The sequence below is a fragment of the Lissotriton helveticus genome, chromosome 2_1, assembly GCF_964261635.1.
Source record: "Lissotriton helveticus chromosome 2_1, aLisHel1.1, whole genome shotgun sequence".
NCBI classification, from domain to species: domain Eukaryota; kingdom Metazoa; phylum Chordata; class Amphibia; order Caudata; family Salamandridae; genus Lissotriton; species Lissotriton helveticus.
The window spans coordinates 1231337324-1231361057 of record NC_136059.1 but is presented as its reverse complement, the minus strand read 5'-3'; the positions used below and the strand labels follow the sequence as shown (position 1 = coordinate 1231361057).

The window sequence follows — 23734 nt, the reverse complement described above, 5'->3', positions numbered from 1 at the left end:
TGCATACATTAAACCTGGTGCAGGTATAATGTAACGCAGGGCTTTACAACGTGACAGATCTCCCTAGATGCGTCACGTTGTTAACTGGCCGTTTTGTTTGCACCGTTGTTGCATCAAAAAAAGTGACACAATGGCGGTGCAAGGAGGCGCAAGGGGCTTGTAAATCTGCGCCTAAATAGTTTGAGCAGGGGGTTGTGCCCCATGCCCCTCTCAAGCTCCTGAAGGCATCCAAAGGTAAACATGCACCAGTCAGGCAACTGTAATTGGACAATTTCTCAGAACCTAACCATACTGGTGAGAGACAAAAACGTTGATCGGTTGCTAGCTTGACAGCGCAAGAGCAGATCACCCTGTCTTATGTTACCCTTCTGTCTTCATTCCTCCATGCGAGCCTAATAATATTTTCAGATTTCAGAGACTTAGGTTCTATCTATTTTACATAAGAAAGCATCCGTCTGTCCTTCCAAAATTTCCTCCCATATAACATCCATTTTCAATATTAGTAGAGAATGACATTTCAGAGTGCAAAACATTCACCACAGTGAAAGGAGAGTTACACTGCTTCCATTGTTCAGCTAGGACAATAGCATGGCACAGATTTGGGAGTTCCCATTATTTTCTTCTCAGACCTGGGAGCCTTGCAAAACCACCTTTAGTGTATGTCTTCACAAGTACGTTTTGCATCAGACCTCTTCTGTCTGGTGCCTTCACATTCTCCACTTCCTCCCCCTTTAACGTGGCTTATCATTAGCATAAGGCCTTTGTTTTGAAACAATAAAAGCCAATAAGTAAGTGTCATTTCCTGTCCAATACAACTCTTAACTCCGCTTCTCTGAATGCTCCTGCCAGCACAGTGTTTTAATTGAGCCTGCTGGATTACTGTAGTTCATGTCTTCCTAGGAGAGATAAGCCTTCGCTTGCATTGTCATTCCAAGAACACTGGCCATGGGTCCTGTAGACACATTTTAGAGAAATATTAAGATGCCCTTCACTGCATTAACCCCTTAGCTGCGGCGGCTATTCCGCGGCAGCGCTAAGGGGGAGGCGGGGCCGCGCGGCGCTCCCGTACTCATGACCGAACCGCTCCGTCACGGCCATCGGGTGAGCTGTGCTTGTGACGGAACGGTTCCGTCATGGCCCCGCCCGCTCTTTAGAACGCTCAGCGCAGGCGCGGAATTCGTGCCGCGCAGGCTCAGAGAGCGGGCCGTGACGGAACCGTTCCGTCACCAGCACAGCCACCCCGAGGCTCGTGACGGAACGGTTCCGTCACGAGCACGCAAAGGGTTAAGACTGGTCACAATGGCATGGGCTAGTCTTGCTGATTTCAGTGCATTTGGTCTCATCCGACCAACCCACCCCATTGCAAAGATATGCCCCCTGTAAGGAATACATTCTTAAAGGAAATTTCGACTTGCACACTGTATTAGAATTGCACCTTAGAATGTGTTTAAACCTATGCAGAAATTACGTTGCGTAAAAAAATAACACGTAGAGAAAATGTGCCTGCTTTAAACATATACAGAATCTCTTTAGAATACGTTTTAACTCTTTTAAATGAAATGCAAAAGTAAATGACACATAAGGAAAATGTGCATGCTTTAAATGCTTAGGAAAAATAAGGTGAAAAAGAGAAATGTAGTTGAGTATTATTCTCAATGTGCTTCTGTAACTAGGACCAAGCCATATTTTCTTTTGACTCCTGCTCACAGTTAAATTGGCATTCATTTAGAATGTTTCCTAGCACTAGCATGCTGCCTAAGAATGTGCTGATGTCGAGATTATGATCTTTTGCTTCATCTCACTATATTAGATCATCTTGTCTGCACAAAGAGCGTCGCTGTAAAATCATAATGGACTGTAAAATAAAGAATAATTTATATATATTTTATGTATGCTTAACCAGGCCATTGTTGAAAGATTTGTTTCTTTGCATTTGACCAGCCCTTTGTATTCATAATAGGACAAAGAACGCAGCTATTAGCTTTGGTAAGAAGGTTCTCACGTGAACTTTTCGACATGTTTCAAAACTCGCAACATTTGTTTAACTATGTATCAATGTGAATAAGCCACACAATAGAATTCTTACAGGAAAAAAACGAGGCGTTTTAAAGGATAGGTGCAATATCCCGCAAATAAATGTACACAGTACTCTCGACTTTTAAGGGGATCGTAGGTTCAGGGTGACATATGGCTCTCTGATTCGAAATGATAATAAGGCGGATTAAGCCAATATAACACTTATTGTATAATACAGATCAGATAGATTGGGCAGACACCTTACAAAAAGATGATGCTTTGCTCTATAGGTTTTAAACTATAGGTTGCATAAGTATCAGAGCAACCATGACAGTCCACTTCATTTTCAAAAAACAACGGCAAAGACTCTGATTCTAGATTTTATGCTTCCAATCACGGCACCAACAACCACACAAAATGCCAATACTGATGAACCAATTTTTGACAACTGAATAATTAGTGCAAGGATAACCAAACCAAGCACCAATGCGCTTATTAATTGCTTTTTATTTTCAGTATTCAAAGAGATTTTTCTTTTTTTGAAAAAACATGTAGGGGATATACATACAAAAAATGCAATACAATATGAATATTAACTACATACTATTACTTCCCATCATAACCCATTCAAATATTCAACCACACATTCACAAATACTCATACTCCACTCAAACACTCACCACACTTGCAAACAACACAAAGTCCTAAGTAGGCCAATCTTAATTTTTGACGAGAGGCCAAACCACTACACAAACAAAGTACTATTTGGGAAATTAAAAGAATGTGCACCAATTTTTCAAAATACAACAATTTTTTACAGTGCACCCACAGTCTTAATCAAAAAACATGACCAATTGTTTGATAGTGGAAAAAACAGAATGGTCTGTCCAATCACGGCACATCAGCTGGCTATATTGATGTACAAGTTTGGTTGTATTGCCGATAAGCCCGCCCACGATGTTTCATTCTGGTTAGATGGTTTCGGAAGTGAATGCTTTTGGTGTAAGGCCCTTTGTTAACTTTCCATATAGAGATTGTGCACCATGAAGTATCAACAATAGAACGGTGGCACCAACAAACACAACTAAATCTTTAAGGTTTTTAACTTAAAGATACGTTTAAACATGTTTGACATAATTCACAAAATATATAATTAGGAGCTACTGTTGATAATTATATATATTTCTCGGTGTTCTGCTATAATCCCAAGGTTTTTGTGATGAGTGGAACATTCCAAATCCCTTATCTTTACAAATATTGCTTTGCCAAAAAGTGTAGTAAAACTGAACACTAGCAAAATCCAAAAAGTGTTTAGGTATGTGTTCTTTTAAAAAAAAAAAAATGCTGTTTTTCATTACAATTTAGAAAGATGATGGATAATGCTTAACCTGTCATGCAAAGTCAAGTTGGAAAACGTTGTTTAAAATAAGGGGTGAACAACAATTTTGAGTGCTGGTGGGAATCTGAGTGATGATAAAGTTCAAGGATACTATAAATTAAAGTCTGCATGCATTTCAGCTTTGTATATATGAAGGCAGTTACACACAATATTGATACGTGTAAATTGCGGTTGGAATTTTAAAGATTAACGACCATTCCCAGTGGACCCTGAAGAATCCCAGTGGAAGACAGAAGGTTGGAGAGCCACCCCACCCGTGGATGCCCTAGTGCCCACATTACCTAGACCAGGGAAGCCGGGTGCATACATGTGAAGTGGTGTCAGAAACCATTGTCAAATCTAATGAAGGACTTCAGGAAAGTGCCACTGCTGAAGAAGGATAAAGTGTCCGGTGGAATCCAAAGAAAGATTCTAGTTGAGAGGTACCTGCAAGCAGAGGGGACAGAATCTATGTCACTCAGGAGTGGCCAGGAGACTTGAAAGGCAAATGCCCTCCGATGTCTGGTGTTGCAGGAAAGTTGAAGATGACCTTGACTCTGCATCTGTGAGGACCAGGCAATGCTAAGAAAGTCCAGGACCCATGCACGAGCTGTCCCACAAAGGATGTTGAGTGCTGAAGGGTCGGTGTCTGGCAGGAGCACCAACAAGCCTTGACAAATGCAACCAATGCAGGAGCTGAAGAAGAAGCAACGTCGGGACCAGCAAGGTCCAGGGGACTCATCACAAGCAGGATAGTCAGGGCCGGCCCGAGCAATCAGGGGATCCCAAGAGAAGCAAAGGTAACCATCACATGGAACCACAGGCCAGAGGCACTAGAGTGGCAAGAAGATCTCAAGCAGCTTACCAAAAGATGCAGGCCACGATGCACACAGTGGGGTGTGGTCCAAGATTCCAGTCACTGGAGATGCACAAGGTTGGGCTACTCGGAATCCAAAACTATTCTTTGAAGGAGGTCAACAAGCCTTTGCAACTGTAAGTCAATGTTTTGCACAGGGGTTCACTTAGTGCAGCCCCCACAAGTGATACTGGTCTCAAACTTGGTGAGAGGACTGGGCAGGCCTCGGTCGCTGCAGAAAAATATGACCTTTGTTGCAGAACCTTTCAAAGTTTGGAGGAGCTCAGGATCAGCAGACCCGTCATGTTAGCTAAGGTGCCTGCAAATGCTGGGGAGTGACTCTTTCACTTCAAGGGAGATTTATTCAGGTGTATTTGATGCCCACAGGCCTTGGAAGGTTCCTATATGGTGCACAGATGATGCAGCAGACTGAAAGCAAGATGAAGTCGAGCCCAAACGATGTCCAGCGAAGTCCAGAGTGCCCATACAGTAGAAGAAGTGGCATCTGATCTGAATCTTATCCTACGAAGAATCTAGGGACCTACACCCAGGTAAGCCTTAAGTACCCTAGGGAAAGGGTTGGTACGATTCAGGGGACCCTCCCAGGGGAGGGTCTGGACAGGGGGGAGGTTACTCCCATGTCCTTTGTCCAGTTTCGTGCCCGAGAGGGAGCCAATGGCTCCCAGGACTGGTTTGAACTGGACAATGCATGGGGACAGCAAATGGGCCCCTCATGCATACTGAGTGGCATGGCAAGCGCACCCAACCTGTCCCAATACACTAAATGCTGTCTTGGAGGTGGTCACAGCTCCCTGTGACAGGATGCCTATTGTTCTGCCTTCTCCTGCTCGAGCTTGGCTCAGAAGTAGGAGGGTAAAATCATGTCTCTGGTCAGCAGCAACCATTTTGTGCTGTCTGGGTCTGGAAGATTGCTACCGGGGACATGGAGAGCCTAACAGAGGGCTCTTCTAGTGCTTAGAATCATACCTCTCACACCGTTTATGGTGTGGGGGTATGACCCGAAAATGTTTGATACCAAACATGATAGGATTCGTTGCAGCCAGTTTTGAGAAGATCATCGCGTAATTATGCAGTACCCCTCTATATGGCTGCTTCATTTAAAACTCGTGAGAATGGACTTCATAGGCTGTAGGGGTGTCCTGCTCATGCAGGGGCGCCCTCTCACTTAGAACCAAGCACCCTGCCTTAAGGATTGCAAAGACCTGCTATAGGGGTGACTTATAGTTTTTAAGTGCAGTGACCTTAGATAGAGGAAACCTATATCTTTAGTAAGTGGTGCTAGCACCAGTTAACACAGGCTACAATGGCATGCCTGTAGTTCCATTTTCAGTGGTCTCCCAGGGGTGGCATAATGCATGCTTCAGCCCATGGGGGACCTCTGGGGTACCTATGCCCTAGGTACCTTAGTACCATATACTAGGGACTTATAAAGGTACTCCAGTATACAATCTCGGATGTACCTAAGTACTGAACAGCACTGTTTAGGAAGAAATCAGATAGACTGTGGTCCTGATGAGCAGGATCCAAGTCACACTAGTCAATAACAGTGTAGCACTAAAAGTGGGGGCAACCATAGAAGCAGATCCTATTTTCCTACATTTATGCTGTCACAAATCAATCTTTTCTCAATATTTCTGTAATTTAGACTGACCAGAATGAAGCTGATGAGAATCATACTTATCCTTTAATGAACAATATTGTTTTAGAAACTATTATAACTACTCGTCATTGACTGAAAATACTAAACTGGACAGTTAATGATATTTATGACCTATGCATTTGTCCTTGCTCTATTCGCAACATAGTGGCAAAGGTCCTTCCGACCTGTCAAAGGCCAGCTGGATTATGAGGGTCCAAACAGTAAATTGGGGTGTTAGGTTTTAATTCCTTATTTTTGCCAATTATTGGGTGCTAACACCCTCAATATATCTTCACTGACATTAGAAGTATGGTGAGCTCTGCCATCCAGGAATAATTAAAAGTACTCCCTATCACTTCAAGAATGGCTTCAAAGTTATAGCCTTGCTGATTCCTGGGTACTGGGGCCCACCCTACTGACATATCCCATTGCAGAGATCTATTGGTCAATTTGCTTTAGCAGCATTAGAAGATGAAAGTTTGTTCTTATGGAACTCAGTTTCTTTGTTGGCATTTAGGTTTTGCTGTGTGAATGGTGGATCTCCCACATCATTAAATGAGATTGAAAGCAGGACTAAGGGATGAAATAATAGTATGGCATCTGTTTTGAAGGTATTTGATTGGGCGGCAAAGTTGTTGCTGGAGGGAGAATCACAATAGCGGGTTCACATTTTTTCAGATGTAGCAGGCTTTGGTGGGTTTTGGAATTTTCTTATAAGGTAGATGGTGCACGGAGCAGCGATCAAAGCAACAGCTGAAAGAAGGTTATACTATCGCTTATCTAGAGTCTCTTTGCACTGTTGGGTGCATGCGTTTGCACATATAGAAGTGACTGACATTGTTGGTAATAAAGTCATAGGTGTCCTGCTTAATGAGCAAAAAGCAAAGGATGAAAAACTGTTGAGATTGTTCCAAATATTTGTTCTTGGGTACCTGGCACATAACATTCTTCTGACATGTTACAGGAATTGCTCACAACATCAAGGATGTTATCTGTCATTTGCCGGAGTGGAGATTTTGTGAGCTGGCATTTGGAGTGGCCAAAGTGAAGACGGAAATTCCAGGGGGGCTTTGGGAGATGGGAGAGTGGGGGTGTTAAGTTCATTAAGGGTCATTGGGCAGTGTCTTTTAGGCTAAGTTGTAGGTAGGTATTAGAGAATTTATGTAATATGAGGCCAGAGAAAGGGGATCTAGGTTAGAGGAAAAGAGAAGGGAGGACATGGTAAACTATGTTCTGGTTTTATCAGGTAAGGTGTTGTCATTAATGGTTGCAACAAAAAAGATAGATATCGGGTGTGGCCCTTTGTGGGAACTGTTTCTGGAGTTATGAGCTTTCAGTAGGTGCAATGGGCCATAGGATGTTAGAATGGTGGACTTCGGAAAGGATTTGGGGGTATGGAAGAGGTAGCAGCGTCCGATGCTCGGAGGGATAGTGGATTTTTGGAAGAGATATGTTTTTCCTTAGCCCAGTAGTGCTTGTTTAAATAATGTATGGTATGGATTCTTTTTTCTAGGCAGTCAGTTATCAGAGTAGCTATGGAGGTAAAGAGACTTGGTGCTTCCAAGGAAGGAGGTTTCTTGGGTTAGGATGGTTTCACGAATATGGTTTAGGAAGTGTAAGGGTCTATTTATGAGTATGGCGGTCCATGGACCGCTGTACTCGTGGTGGCATCAAGTATAATGGGGTGACCCAGTGTCCTTCAGAACCTGAGCGTCTAGAATATGTGCTACAGTTGGTTCTGTTGAGTAAAATAAGAAAACACACCTGAATTGAATCAATTAAAGTCAATGTATTGACACCTTATTTTCTTTTTTCTTTTTCCAGTTTAGGGTTATAACATAGTATGGCTGTCACAAGCAAACTAGGATTATTGAAAACGACGCAAAACTTATTGGTGATCAGGTGATCTAAAAGTGACAAGGTGCTGTAAGTGAACTAAATATATACACAGTGCTGTACAAGAAGTATCTAAAATGTTTAATTCAGTGGACATCCGTCCCTAAACACATGAATCTCCAGTCCATCTATTGCTTAATATGCTTCTCACGTGGGTGGAGAGGCTAGGGTATGGATTATACAATCCATACCCTACCCTCTCCAACCTACGTAAAAAGCAGATTAAGCAATAGAAGGACTGGCGATTCATGTTTAGGGATGTACTCGTGGTGGAGGCACCACCACCACTGTGGCTCCACCCACCGTATTACAATTATGGCGGTTATACCGCCATGAGTCCGCCAGCTCCACGAGGATCAAGGATCCCACTGCACTGGCAGTCTGCAACAGCCCTCAATATGCTTGCAGTGTCAATGCCGACACCACCAAGCATATTATGACCTGGAAATCCACCGCCTTTTTCATGGCGGTGGGCCCGCTATAAAAAGGGTGGTGGACAAGCAGGAAAGGGGGCCCTAACAGGGCCCCTCAGCCGATTGTGGGCCTGGGGGTGCATACAGGGGGGGGCACATGTCCTCCCCCCCTGGAATGTACCCTTTTTCCTGCACAGTGTGGCATGTATGACATGGTGCATGTCACACCGTGCAGGAACATGAAGCAGGCACTTTCACTGCGGCGGTCTGTTGCTAAGGTTCTCTTATGAGCCTAACAGACCACCGCGGTAAGATCGCCACAGCATTGCCTACCCACCATGAATTAGATTCTTAACTCGGCGGGCGGTCACACTGCGAGCTTGGCGGTCCTCCTGTGAGAACGGTGGTGGCGGGCTGGCAAGAGGGCCCCAAACTCGTAATTAGGCCCTTTGACTATTCAATGTAGGAAGGGTGCTTCAATATATCTGCATGAGTCAGTGCATGAGGACATTTGTTCAAAAAGGACATGGGAAAATTATTGCTGACTTTTCAGGATAGTGTTGCCATTGTTTGGTCTTCTGGGTGAACAGTGGGCTACTACTAGGCCGGCAACAGAAGCAGATAAGATGATGTTTTTCATGAGTGGCACTGTTGATTGGATTGTAGTAGGGTTGAGGTTAGACCAGAAGGGCTGATGTAAATGAGGTTTTCTAAAAGAAGTATTGTTTTTTTGGGGGGTTTTCCTCCTTCTAATTCTATCTTTTGACCCTTCTATGGTTTTGTCAATAACCAACTTTCGCTCCATTTGTTTCCCTCTCTCTCTTTCGATTTATAGCTTTTTATTAGTTCAGGAGGCATCCCAGGAGGACAAAAAAGGGGCCATATTTGTGTGGATTGCTTAACACTTTTGCGCACTGGGCAGCCAAACAGGTAGACAGAAAGCCTTTTCAGAAGACATCTGGGACTTGAAGGAAGGATAATCCCTGTTCAACGGTGCCTAAAATATGGAATGCGATTTGGTCAACATATGGTTGTCATCCATCCAGAAGCATACAACTTAATTGCATTGATAGATATAATTATACTAAAAAAAGAAAGAAATAAGAAGGTTGTAGCGGAGGACAAGCATTGCGTTGTGTAAACTGGTTCCAAGACATATTTGGAGGGGAGATGTGAAGCTGGTGCCTATAAGAGAAAAGTAAACAGGGAGATGCAAGTTTTTGTATGGCAGAGGACATGTGATTAGGCCAGAACAGGAGTATAACTTTAGAGGATTATATGCTGTTTAGGGTGGACAGGGTACATTTTTTCCATTTTGGTAATAAATGTTTCCATGTGGGCTTGGTGGATGTAGTGGCATGACTGCTGAGTAGAACTTTTTGAGGTTAGGTCAGACTCACTTTAGTATGGTAGGGTATGGTCTGCTTAGTTTGTGGAGCAGGGAAATCCATCAGGGGAGGGTTGTTCCTGGCATAAAGGGATGGAACAAGTTAGGGGGTGTAGTAGACGGTTTGGATATGCCACTGACCCTGCAAAACAGCTCAGAAAAGGGTTAGGGTATGGTGAACAGTTGAGCTGAGGATCTGTTAAGGACGGAGAAATAGAGAGGAGAAAAGAGCCAAGAAAGTTTAATTAGGTGATCGTAAATTGGTTAAAAGAAAATTAGGAGGTACTAGAGAGCGAGCAGAGATTTAAGAAATTGGAAGAGATGTTTCTTATGCATGAGATTTAAGGGTGTTTTTGATAAGTATGATGTAATGCTTTATCAGGCAGCATTCTAAGGCTATAGGCAGAGCCAGGATTCTTGCTTATGTTCAGGGCAGGCCTCTTCATATTAAAGTTTTGCATTTGTACAAGTGACTTTTTGAGTGGTGCATTGTCCCTAAATGGATTTAATGCGAAGGAATCAAGACTGCACTCTACACAATTGATTGGTTATCCACCGGGGAATGGAAATAAGGCGCTGCTAATACTGAGCAAGAAAGGCTCTAATGTGACATTGGGGTTGCAAAGTCATCGCCAGTCTCCCCTTCTCCGCTGTCGCCTCCATGTGGATGTTTTGGGCTGGAATTGGTATTGAAGACATATCTCTTCACTGCTCCTCAGATTGGCACCTAGTAGGTCAATTCAGCAGGTCAATTCAGCAGCATAGGGAAGGGGAGACAAGTGCAAGTGAAATCAGGAGATCTAGGAGGAGAGTCCTTTGTGATTGATGGGAGGGTTACTTGCATATCCCTGAGCTCAGAGGAGACTCTCCCCTGTTTTTTTTAATTTATGCTTTTTATGAGTTTGATATATTGCAAACTTGACCTGAAGTTATCAGAGGGCTTTACATGAGCACCAGTTGCATTACATTAGTACACATTCATTTTTGTTGTTGTTAGTCACATGTAGATTTGGTGATTTGCCCAGAATCACAAGATGTTGAACGTGGTTGCCGAGACTTGAACCCGGTTCCCCAGATTTCAGGTCCACCGCTCTAACGTTAGGCTACATCCTCGCCCCTAAGCAAAAGCAAGCAACAAAAAAAGAAAATCTGCTTTCTTCTCCAGGGGCATCCCAGGGTGCAGTGCATGCTACACAAGACTGGGGCGTGAAGATACATAACCTCTGACAGCGCTGTGAGGCTACAGTAATGTGAATACAGTGCTAATATATAAATGACTATAGCTTACCAGCACATCACATAGGTAACCCCTGCATTGCATCCTCGGCAGGACGCCCTAGTTAAAATACTTCCCCTGGCAGCAGGGGGTCTTACATAGCGAGCTTTTGAAAATGGGAAATGAATGTTTTCTACTGAACCTACCATCGTTTATTTGTAAAATGTGCGATAATAATGAGATGGGTTGAGCCGACCTGAACGGCGTGCTCCCTTGCAAGCATTCAGGTAGATTTTCCTTGAATTACCTAAGAAATTAAAAGCATGCCGCTGACTAAATGATTATTTCTAATCACATACAACAATGACATTAATTTTTCGGGGGGAGGGGGGGGGTGTGAGGGGTGTGGGGGAACTGCTACAGTCCAGAATTGTATAGAAAGAGGATCGAGTGCAATTTAAAGTTCAGTATTACAATAGTTTCACATGCTGATAATGGGTGGACCGGTTTGCTAAACCAATACTGCTAAGACAGGTGTTTCTTCTGTAAACCGCGTGGGAGAAGGTGGGGAGGACCGGCACTGAAAGGAGTCTCATGACGTCACGCTGGTTGCTCTCCGGAGATTGGGCAGGGCCAGGGGACTGGTAGAACGTTTAAATACCAGAAGGTGACAGTGCGCGAGCAGAGGACCTCACCCCCCTTCAGAAAGGACTGAACCAAGCGTCCTGCTGTTCAGTCACGGGGACATTTCACCAACCAGGGAACTCTTTCTCCTGATCCAGAGTCAAGCGGAAGGTAGGGTGGCTTCATTAATGGGAACCATGCTGTTATAGTGTGTCTAATGTGAAGGTGGAGGGAGTTATGTTTGCAGAATATAACCTGTGTCTTGCAAAGGGTACAGTGCAGTGCTTGAAATGGAAAAGCAGAAGTGCAGGTATTCTGAACCAGACTTGTTTCTGAGAAGTGCTGGTACTCGTCAATTAAATGTATTACGTCACTCTTGAAAAGTGCCGGTACTCTCCCTCTCAAAATAAAACTGTGCTGGTACTCAGTACCGGGCAGTACCGGCACATTTAAAGCACTGGTACTGTGTCCTACTGCAAATTAGGTGACTTCTATAGCTCAACAGAGAGAACAAATCCATCCCTAGGCACTTCCAGGGTGAATAGAATGGCCCAGTTTGTTTCACAAGAAACATTACTGATAGCTGTTATCTAAGTGCTTCCATTATTGATGGGTAAGGAACTAAGGAGCAGATTTCCAAGCCCCTTGTGCCACTTTTGCGTAATTTTTAACATGGGAAAACCTACTCAAAAGTGGCGCAAGATATCGCGCTGCACAAACTTACTTTTTCTTGGTACGACGAGGGCTTCTCCCCCCCTGATATCAAAAGATATTATTGGGCTGCCCATCTGGCGGCAATCAATCACTGCACTTATGGACGGGTGGATGATCCTGGCTATGCCATGGATAAATGGCTTCTCCCCGGCAATAATTATAATAGAGCCCTGTATTCTCGACCTAACAAGGTGACATTAACCAGTCCCACTAAGCATTCCGTCCATGTCTGGCATGTAGTCACGGACTCATTGGGGTGGAGGAACAAATTGACTGTGGCCACCCCCTGTGGGACTCTGAACGGCTTGGTAAGCTGTGGAATACGAAAGGCTTTGACAGATGGGAACTTATAGGCATTTCCACGATCGGAGACATCTGGGGTAAGGGGAAGATCAAATCATTTGATGAGATGCAAAGGGAATACAAACTTGCACGATCTGAATTTTTTCGGTATGGGCAGGTTCGACATTCCCTTCTTTCATTACTGCCCGACGGGATGGAACCTTCGGAAGCTTCCCCTTTGGAAGACAGAGTGCTAGATGGGCACCTTCCTGATAATACGATCTCTCTTATATACAAAAAACTGATAAACCACAGGACTGACTCCCCAGAGGCATTGAAAACAAGTGGACGCAGGATGGTATAGAGCTGGATGAGGAGGATTGGCGGGCATCTGTCTCCTCTCCGAGAGAGGTGGCGATCCCAGCGCGCCTCAGACTGGTCCAACTTAAGATTCTACACAGGATCTACATTACGGGACCTAGATTGGTGCATATGGGACTGTCAGAGACGGGACAATGCAGGAGACATTGTGGTCTGCTTGGTACCTTTATGCATATTCTTTGGGAGTGCAAATACATCACCACCTACTGGAGTAGTACACATAAAACTACACAAAGAGTTTTGGGAGTTTCCCTGTCTCCGGAGGCGAGGAGATGTTTACTTAACATATGGGAACCTACTGATTTAAATAATCCACAGGTGCAATGGGTTACACTGTGCTATATGATCGCCAAGCGCAATATTGCCCAACTATGTGGAGCGGAGCAGCCCCCCTCCTTGGAAGGATGGTAAAATGATCTGGATTGGAGTATGTTCAGGGAGAAAACTACCTACCTTGCGAGGGGATGACCTAGGAAATGGTCTTTTATTTGGGGGCCTTGGAATAGTTACAGAGGAGAAATATGTTAACCGCCTATGACTGTGGTCCCGGAAGAATCCCCTGATCTGTGAAGTTCTGACATGCTGTTTTGAATTCTGTTATTCCTATGTTCCCATGATGTGTACTCAGTTGGGATAACTGATCCTCTGTAACTTACATTTTCTGCTGATGTTTGTTCTAATAAAAAGAAATATAAAAAAAAAAGTGGCGCCAGAGGCTTGTAAATAAGCCCCGGGGTTTCAGGGACATCTTGTATTTTCCTGACAAGCTTTCGGAGGACTTCGAAAGAATGACCACGAGATTTGCACTCCTTTTTCCAAAATGAGCAATTTATAAAACAGATCGCAACTCAATTTTGAGTAAGCACAGGATCTTTTAAAGTACGTGCATTGGCCGAGGAGCTGCTATGAAATGAAAGAAATGTTTTTGACTCACCAAAATTGTGGGAGTGGGCCAAAGAATTATTCAAATGTGTTTAGTGTATGATTACAAACAACATGCCGACTCAGACTCATAGAGGTTATACAGACATTTTAAACACATAGAAGGTGATGGAAGGATGCTTGCAATAAGTCTAACTACTGACATCAATCTTGACCCTGCTCCAAAAGGAGCAGTTCTGCCTGAACAGCCAAGCCAGGTCCTCTCTGAACCAGAACACAAGCAACCCAAGACCAGTTTCACCCTGGTTGGGTGTAGCTTTGTTCCAGTAGCACAGTGAGCAAGAGACCAATGTCTGGGCATACCCTTCGCCACTTAGGGCGGTACATCAAACATAAAAAGGTGATGGGAGGCTGCTTGCAATAAGTCTAACCACTGGCAATCCCTCAGGGTAGCGTTACAACCCATTGTTCTTTTGCCCACCATGCCACCTCAGATTAGACCCTTTCTCCCTTTGCGAAACCTAACCCATTAACCCGGAACTCATTTACAGCAACTCAGTATTAAATAAAGTGGTAGATGAGCAATGGCACTAAGGATTGGGCTTTTGTTGATCCCAGATTGTCTATATATAGTATTACCTGGGGGATCAGCACTGCCGCCAGTACTTCCTTGGTTAAATAGAGCACTTAATGTTAACACTATTCCTAGAATGTAAGTAATCGCTTGCATGATCACTGACATGGCTGCCTTTATGGCCGTGTCCTGTTCCTCATGTATTTTTTTGCCTCACACTCATGCGTAGGAGCAGTGGTTAAGAACATAGGTGCACAGCTCTGGTCCTTATGTATGGAATTTATACTGCATTTGCAGGCCATACTATAGTCAAAACTGGCAATCTGACTCACTCCCTCCAATTAGCTTGATACCTGCTGCAAAGCACTTCAACACCTTATCGGGGGTTGATCAGCTGCATGCAAGCATCACTTCCTGATTCTATTTAAACGTGTATTCTGATTTTTTTTCAGGGTTGGAGCTGCTTCATACCCTGTGTGTTTCATCGTGAACTATGCCACTATCATAAAACTGTTGTTTTACTGAAACTCATTTCATGTTGCGTTGCAGTTTCTCTCACATTCTAGCTTCAACCCTCCCCCACCATCTTCTTTTATTATCCCTCTCTTGAAACTGGAGTTTGGTTTTCTATTTTCCATTGTTCTCCTCTTGCTAATGATTAATTTCCAATGTGTTGTCGTAAATATTCAGTTATAATCTAGGAATTCGAACGGTTGAATGTTGAGTACGCCCTTGAACACAATAGGGTGGAAAGGGCCATTACTGGTCAGTATAGACATCTGCTTTGACATCACAATGTTTCTCTTTCTGTCCACCCCCTACAATTTACAACATTCTGCACTCAGGAGGTGGATTGTTCTAATAGCATGCCAACGCTTCTGCTCTGGTGTATCCAGGTTGGTAAAGGCACTCTCCCTCTTTAACCACTTGGCTGCTATGCGTTTTCCCCCCCGGTGCTGGGATCCTCCATTTTCCATTATTCATGACGAGCTGGGCTCGTCATGAGCGTGCGAGGAGGCTACACCATGACGAGCCCAGCTCGTCATGAGCGTGGAAGGGGTTAAAGACCTTGCATGAGGCTCGGGCCAGCATCTCACATGAGGGCCTTTAACAACAGGTGTATGTTGGGCAACAATAATGTAGGGGATGGGTTGTGAATTACTTCTCCACATTTATGCACACATGGTATTCCTGTTGCAGCACAATGAGATCAAGTGGTTTTCTAAAGATCTCACCGATTGGTGCAGGAGCTCACTTTGGAATAGAAATCTGGTGTTGTGGTTCTACGGACGACTATTTGTACCAACCAGCTCCCTTTAAATCTCATTTGGAGGAGTCTGACATCGATGTATCTAAAGACAGTCCTGCAGACAGGCCACTGAGATGCGGAAACAGATACTCTGCAGGACATGGTAGTGACAGGCATTTGTATATCACTTTTTTACCATGGTCATCTAGTGCTCTCTGAGTCTTGCTACCTATTAAATTTCTGGGATTTTGGTGGGATTCTAATTAGTCAGAGACAAGGTGATCTGGTGACACTATAGGGCATAATTACATGTCCCTATCACCACAGAAACGTCACTTTTTTCGATATTCCTGTTGCAATACGGGCTTATCCTTATTTACAAGGCAGTGTTAAGCCACTTAACGTGGCTTAACGCTGCCTTGTAAACAAGGCACCCTTTCACGCTATACTTAGCGTGAAAGGGGTGAGCAATGGATGTTGCAGTGGGCGTTCCACCGCAACACCCATTGATTTTGATGCTGCCCCATATTTACAAAGATGGCGTAAATATGGGGCAGCGGTAAAAATAAGATCAAAATAAATCTGGCCCTAGCATGGCTCAACGAGGAGAAATGCTTTATTTCTCCTCATTTTTGCTGTTTCTATGTGTGCTGCATTGTGTTGCACACATAAAAAGAGCACAAGCACAACGCCATGCATTATTGTTTATGTGCAGGAAGGTGTTCCGTCTTGCAGATAAACAGTCATTTTGAAAATGACGTGTTGCAACTTCTATGTGCGCTGCACAGCAGCACAAAGCAGCACACATTGCAGTTCCAAATCGCCATTTAAGATTGTTTATGTGCAGGAAGGGACAACTACCTTAACATAAACTATCATTCCCACAACGCAGACACCCTTGCACTATGGTGCAAGCAGACCCCCCAGGATATAGTGCCATGGATTAGCAAATTTAGCGGTACAAAAATGGAAATTTAGCGGCACAAATATAGAAATTTAGCTGCAATTTTGCGGCATATTATTTGGCCATTTTTCCTACAACAAACACAGATTTCTTAGCTTTTTTAGTTATTTAACAACTTGAAGCTATGTATATTTGGTTTATTTACAATGTAGACACTTCGTTTCCCTCAAAAAGCAAAAGACTGCCCATCAGCAGCCCAGGGCAGCAAAACAGCGTTACAGGCGTCCCGCGTTGCGTGGGGCAAGGTGGCGCTTTATAGCGCAGTGTCAGCGCCTCGCTAATGCAGCAGCTGTGCCCAAAACCTTCAACCATTCTGTATCTAGTTTGCAGGTGTGTGACACACTTATGTGATAAATGTGTAAGATATGTACTGTCTGCATGGCTTCTTCTTGTTAGAACGTGGTGCTTTCAAATGCAGAATACACAAGAGTTTGAGTCTCCTTTTGTTACTAGTTTCATATTTCCCCCTGTCACACCTCGTACTTTCGTTGCCTGCCCAGTCTCTCCAAACTCTGATTTCTGGTGGAAGTGGATTTTGTCGCAGAATCCAATTACCTCCAATTTATGCAGCTTGGGTGTAATCTTTAACTAATTTTACAAGTGGAATTCGATTTTAGAATTTGCTGTCAGGTACTACATTTTCTAGAAGCAACAAACACTTAAAGGTTGAGAAACGTCAGGATCTGCCATAGTGGGAAAGCACTCTAAGAATAATGTATTGGTTATTTAAATAAGCAAACAATATTCTCTGACGTAAACAGCATGTCAGCTGCTACATGGTAATCTTAAAAGAATGCAAATGCGTCAGGGTTCACGCTTTTTTAGTGTCAGCAAACTATTTATCCTATTCCCGGTCAACGGTTTAAAAAATAATAATAATATGTTTTGAGATTCAAAACGCGATTCAAATGTGACAATTGGCATTAGCGTCTCGTGAATCCGGCCGTTATGTACTGTTTGAGGATTTAAATCTATGGTCTCCAAACACATTATCCCATTCAATCTATAAATACATGTCATCAATCAAAATCCTAAATGGCTTAACCTTTGACTTTAACATCTGTTGTCTAAACGGGCCTTTGAGCAGCTGTGATTAGAGCCGTATTGGCCACATGTTTCAGACACTGTACAAGGAAACACTGCTAGCAAATAACACATTATGGTCCCGGAAAGATGAAGTCAGGCCCGGTCCAAGGCGGCCAAGGGGCCATTTCCCCTATAAACAGACCCCCTATTATATAGCGGCACGGATTAGCTTTTGTAAAAATACAGCGATTTCTACAAAGGTGCCGATTTCGCGGGCAATTTTGTAAAAATCGCGGCATTTTTATAAAAGTGCCGATTTCGCGGCAAACCGCAAAATCGCAAAATCGCAAAATCCTGGAGGGTCTGTGCAAGGGTTCTTGCATTGACGCTAGGCAGCTGTAATTAGTTCAGGGCTGCACAGTCAATTTTCTTGTAAGTATGCCCCTATATTTGGTTGTGTTTGTTTAGTAATATTGTCAGGCTCAGCTAGAACTGACTGAGGTTTAGGAATGGTTCATATTGGATTTGAGTGTCTGGTCTGCAAGTTAAAGGTTCCGACAAGGAATCCAGTGCTGGCAAAGTACAAAGAAGCAGGTTGTAATTTTTGCAAGAGCTCTGTTGCTCTCACCTTTGCGCAGTATCTAATCCTAAGTATTGTTCCAATCTGTAGATCGATAATGAATGTGAAGACGGCGTTACTCTGCTTTTGCCTCCTTGGGGTGGTTTGGACTCTGCCGGTAGGTGCTTGTTCATTTTATGTAAATTTAATTCTGTGCCCGTTGGACGCAATTGAAAAGATGAAAGGAATTACATCCTTTTGACTTTTTCTCCTTGACAGGCATCCCATTCAGGACGCTCAGCCAGGTCAGAAGAGGACCCATATAAGGTGAGAAGGGTCTTGCGTAACCTCATTGGTGTGGTAAAAAAATGATGTGGTATTTTTAACATAAATATTGTGGTCTAAATATATTCTACAAAAATAGCTCTCTAGGGACACTCTACACCGAATGGAATGATATTTTTGTAAACAATATTTTAGGCTGGATAGTTCTGTAATACAATATTTCTGTAAATGATTTTTTGATCAGTGTGATGCTAACCGCCTGAAATACCCCTAAAGATTTAGGCTGTGCTAGCATAATGGACACTCCTATATGAACATTGATAGGTGCCATGCAAAGCTGATGTTGATGTTCTCCTTCCTGTAAAGACAAAGTACACGCAAAATATTGTTAATGGGTAATTTTTGTTTGTATTATAAAAAGTGAGTGGTCATATAGCAGGGCTGCACAATTCTATCTAAATGGATGGCAGCTGTCATAATCGAGCGCACAGGGATGTCTTCAGTTCAGCACTGCATCAGCGTCGGCATTGCTGTACTGTAGAAGGGACTACCACTTTGCTATCTGCTGTGCTGTGTTGGCCTGCTGCCTGCTGCTTCTTGCCTGGGTGTAAGAAGGACTGGACATGCTCTCTACATCCGTGAACCCAAGTGTCTCCAAGGGCTTGCTGGCTTGTACCCTGTTCTTGAAGTCTCAGACCATCAAAGACTTCCTTCAACTCTACTTCAGCTGCTGGACTCTGCCATCTGTGAGATTTCCCTTGTCTAAGGTACCCCTCCAGTCTTGAGCCTCAGAAGTGGGTTCTGCAGCTGTTTTGCTCCAACATCGATGCATCGTCATCTTTGCGATTATTGGAATCAACTCAGTGCCTTCTGAAGCTGATGCAGTGCTGATCCGAAGACATCCATGCGTGGCTCAACGATGACACAGCACCCAACTGTGAGGTTTGTTGACGACTCAGCGCCAATCCAAGTCCCAACAGTGAGATTTGATGACAATGCAGTATCGATCCGAGGTCTTGACAGCGAGGCTCGTCAATGACACAGGACCCGAATTCGAGGCTCGACTTCAACACATCAACCTGACTGTGTGAATCAGAACCAACGCAGTGAGTCTTCGACACCGACGCTTGCTCCATCCAAGGTACTTTCTGCATGGGTCCTGTAGCCAGCCTGCCCTCTATCACAGTCGGTCTGAACTTTGGATTTGTCCCGGTCCAACGCAACCTCAAGTAACCTTTTAGCGCTATGGACTGCTAAGCACTGTTTTTGGATTTAATCTTTAAAAATTCATATCTTGAGGTATATTTAATGGAGTTTGGTCATATTGGTCTTGTTTTACTCAGATAAATATTCTCTATTTTTCTAGTGTGGAGTCTTTTGGTGGTGTTTTCACTGTGGTACTGTAATTTAAGTGTCCAAATACTTTGCACATTCCCTCTAAGGTTAAGCCCGACTGCTCTGTACTAAGCTACCAGAGGGTGAGCACAGGTTAATTTAGGTTATATATCTGACTTACAATGGCTAGTATTGTGGTCCCTCCTTGGATAGGGTGCATACCTCTGCTAACTAGAGACCCAACTTCTGATACCCAACATGAGTACATACAATCAGTTTTTCTATGATGGATGCAATTTGGCATTTTTACTTTGTGAGAAAAGTGGTTTATTGTTGGAGTGGTGTGATCGCCCCATGTAACAAAGTCGCACTTCTGTATCAGGTCCAGTCAGGTTTGTTAGTTATACCATAGCCCACTCATGGGTAGCCTCGGCTCTGGGCAGTTAGGCTTTATCAAAGGAAGAAGTGTAAAGCATAAAGAAGTACCAAAACCATGAAATAAAAAGAAAATGCAACACAATTAAACTCCAATACCAATTTATAGGGTGGATTTCTTTTCTTTAAATAAACGTCTGAAAGACAAAAACTCAGAGGAAGGTTCCAGAACTATGATTTTTCAAAGAAAAGATATATCACTGCTTTCCAATAAATGCAATAATCTCTGTAATTTTTCAGTGACTCATGGTTTAAGGTCAGCCACAGCAAGTAACTTGAAATTGGCTATGTGGGCACTTCTGTGTGGACCAACTCCAATAGGAAGCCATTCACAGGGACCAGTCAGGTGCAGTTGAATAGTTATCTCTTGGCTTAAGCTCTCCAGTCCACTTCCAGGTCCTATGGCGAACTGCTGTAGAAGTGAATGAAGTGACCCTGGTGGTGGGGTTACAGGACGCTGAAGATGCTTAAAGATGCTGTGCCAGTGTTAAGGGTTTTTCTGTGGCCACACCTTGCTCCACAAGCACGGGGAAACTTTGGCTTCAGGGGTTGGCTTACCAGGAAGTCCAGGTATAGTCCAGCACAAAACTAGTTGCCACTAGTCTACTGGTCTTTGGTTACAGTAAAAACCAGCGGTTCCCTTTCACTTGTAGTTAGTTCTGTGCTGGGTTACCACACTGCACTTTGACAACTCTCCAGGGAGTCCAGGCTTTGGTGCAGCCTCTTTTTTTCTGAGTCAAGGGAAATCTCTCCAGTGATCTGAGTTCCGGGTGCCTGGGATGCCACTATTATGCCCGCTAGGTGCCTAGTTGGATGTGGCAACTAACTAGCACATCAGCTAAAAGGTCCCCTCCTGCCTGATAGACTTCCTATGAAGTGTGCCATCTAGCTATCTCAGAATGTACTATTCTGCCCACTCCCTAAATGTGAGAACCCTTATCCTGTTGTATGGAGCTCTCTAGCCCAATCCAGGGGCGTAGCTACATTTGGGTTGTGCTCCCCTTGCAAAACTGGCCTGACAATGGCTTCTCCTCTCTCCTCAAGATGAGCAGCCCTCCTCAAAGTGATTATCATTTGCCCTTCTAAGGTCTGCTTCCCCTTTGAAGCTCGCCTTTGGGCTCACACCCACTCTGGTCATCCTGCCAGGAGGAGGTCACACCTCTTCCCTCAGCAGGTCCTTTGTTTTCTTTCCTGAGAGTTGTTCCCTGCTCTCCCAATGAGTGCAGAAGGCTGTCTCGAGAACAGCAGCTGTGTGCAGACATAAATCGCTACTATAAAATGTTGGGTAACAAAGTAGCCATTGTTACATTAAATTCAACTTGAGCAACAAGTCGGGTTGAACACAATGATTCTTTTGATAACTTAAAGTATCATATTTAGTAGTTCCATTCAGACGTTAGCACTGCTGAGTGTCAGTGTGTAACTCCATACTCGCAAATTAGGTTACTAGCTTTCTAACCATAGAAATGACAATGAAGAGTTTTTAATGTCAGGACATGTAAAGTTATTAAAACACATCCCCTTCTTTCTAATGTAATGCACCCTGCCTTTAGGGCTCAGTAGGACTGCCTTAAGAGTGACTTACAAACAGTAAAAAAGAAGGTTTAGACTTTGCCATTGAATAAATGAATTTGCAGTGTAAAACCAGTTCTGCCAGCCGGCAATGGTGGGCTGGGAGTGATGCTTTGCTTTGTCCTACTCGTGGTGTCACAATAAGTGCTGCAGTCTATGGGAGGCACTTGACTTACAGGCCGTGGACACCACTGGTACCATATACTAGGGACTTATAATTAAGCTAACATATGGCAATTGAGGGTAAACAAATTAAGTATATACTTTTTGGGTTAGAGCACATGCACTGAAGCATGATCAGTAGGGCACAGTTCACTACAGAGTCATAACACTACTATCTGATAGTCAAAAAGCCTGGGCAAAAAAGTGAAGGTGAATCTGCAAATAGTCATTGTCTCACATATGTCTATTTGGAGATAGATTTTGCGGTCCTTTCTTGAGTAACACATGCAGAACAAAGTTTTTTTACACCAGCCCCGTACATATGTACATGGCATCTGGAATTCCACCAGCTGCACTGAATGGCATCCTAAAGACACTCATTTATTGCATTAGACCGCATACTAACACCGCAAAATGTATGCTCTGTAAGAACAATAACTGGGCACCCTACACAGCAACCAAAGGACACTAACCTTCCAGATGACACTACATTCTACGGATGCTGACCACTGCACTCCAGGGACTATAAACAACTACTCTGCATCAGATATGTTTGGTCTCGGGTCGTGGTCTTTGAATTAGCACCCATTCATTCCTCCAGTCTCTCATGGCCTCTTGGGCTCAAGGACTCTTGTCTTCACTCAGTGTACCTGTCAGCTGTTCTCCCTATTTGTAACTGACTTGTGTACTGACCTGACTTGCATTGGACGAAGCTCACATATGCAAGAAAGCAGGCAGGACTGCCAGTAAACCCAGTAAACCCTGAATAGTGGTGTAAGACATGTGAGTATTATTTGAGGGGTGTTGGAAGGTACCTCAAATAATATACACAGTCCCTGTCAGGATGAAATACAAAAGCTACTAAATAAACCTATGCTTTACCCTATGGTAGCTTGGCACAAAAGCAGACATGCTTAACTTAGAGGTAATTTGTAAAGTATTTATTCAGTACTCAAGCAGTAATAAAGTGAAAACACACAAAAGAAAAATCCCAAAGCAATTTAGAAAAAGAGAATACATTTAATAAATAAAATGACACCAAAAAAATAAACATTAGTAAAAGAGGAGATAAGAATTTTTTTAATTTTAATTAAAAATAGCGCCAAAAGCTTTCAAAGCTCCAACTATGGTTACGTAGTCATGGTAGACCAAGGCAAAAGTTAAGACCAACAGCAATGGAGCATGGGTTGGATACAGGAATCATGTTCATCCAGCTAGAATGTTTACCCAATTTGGGCTTAAAGTTTTTTCTGGAAAAAAGGGGTCATCGACAAGTTATTGGCGGGGCAAACTGCAGGCAGTATCCAATACAGGGCTTGATGACAGCAGGTTGGTGAAGAGTGAGATCCTGGAGTGGTTATTAACGGAAGAGAGAAAGCTCAGAGTGGGTGAAGTCTGTGCACAGGAAGGCCTTTATGTCGGCTGGCAGCTGCTCAGCATCAGATCCACTGAAGCCCTCTACATTCAGACTTAGAAATGTTTCTGGAAGTCTGAACTCCTTCAGCAGGGCAGACCAGCAAGTTGAATCTGACTGGCATTCAACATTGACGGCTTCGGTTCAGTAATGCTCCTGGTCTCTTCTCAGTTCTTTGGAGGGATGTTGCCCTAAACAGTTTCTAAGTCCCAGCTTCTGCAGTTTGGACTGGAGGTGTGCACTCTAACACCACCCAAGGGTCCAGGCCCTGAGAGGCACCACTGGGGCTTAGGAAAACTACAACAGAGGCCAGCATCAAGGTCCAGGGCAGGTAAAGTTGGAACTGGTCAGCTGGTAAGTTGCAGGAAAAAGGTTTCTGGAAGTTTGTTATGTCCCTGTAGCTCAAAAAGGAGATCAGCCAACTGAACCTTGGAGCCGCTTCTGGGGTCCTGAG

General features: G+C 43.7%; 1 protein-coding gene across 1 annotated transcript in view; it reads left to right on the top strand.

Annotated features, from left to right (window-relative positions):
- Nucleotides 1-11518: 11518 nt before the first annotated feature.
- The window catches only part of LOC144818579 (uncharacterized), a 41341-nt gene continuing 29125 nt past the window's right edge, over nt 11519-23734 (top strand). Inside the window, exons 1-3 of the mRNA XM_078676119.1 lie at nt 11519-11617; nt 18189-18255; nt 18357-18404. Coding sequence (XP_078532245.1) covers nt 18196-18255; nt 18357-18404 — 108 coding nt within the window. The 5' untranslated portion in view covers nt 11519-11617; nt 18189-18195. The remainder of the gene's footprint in view (nt 11618-18188; nt 18256-18356; nt 18405-23734) is intronic.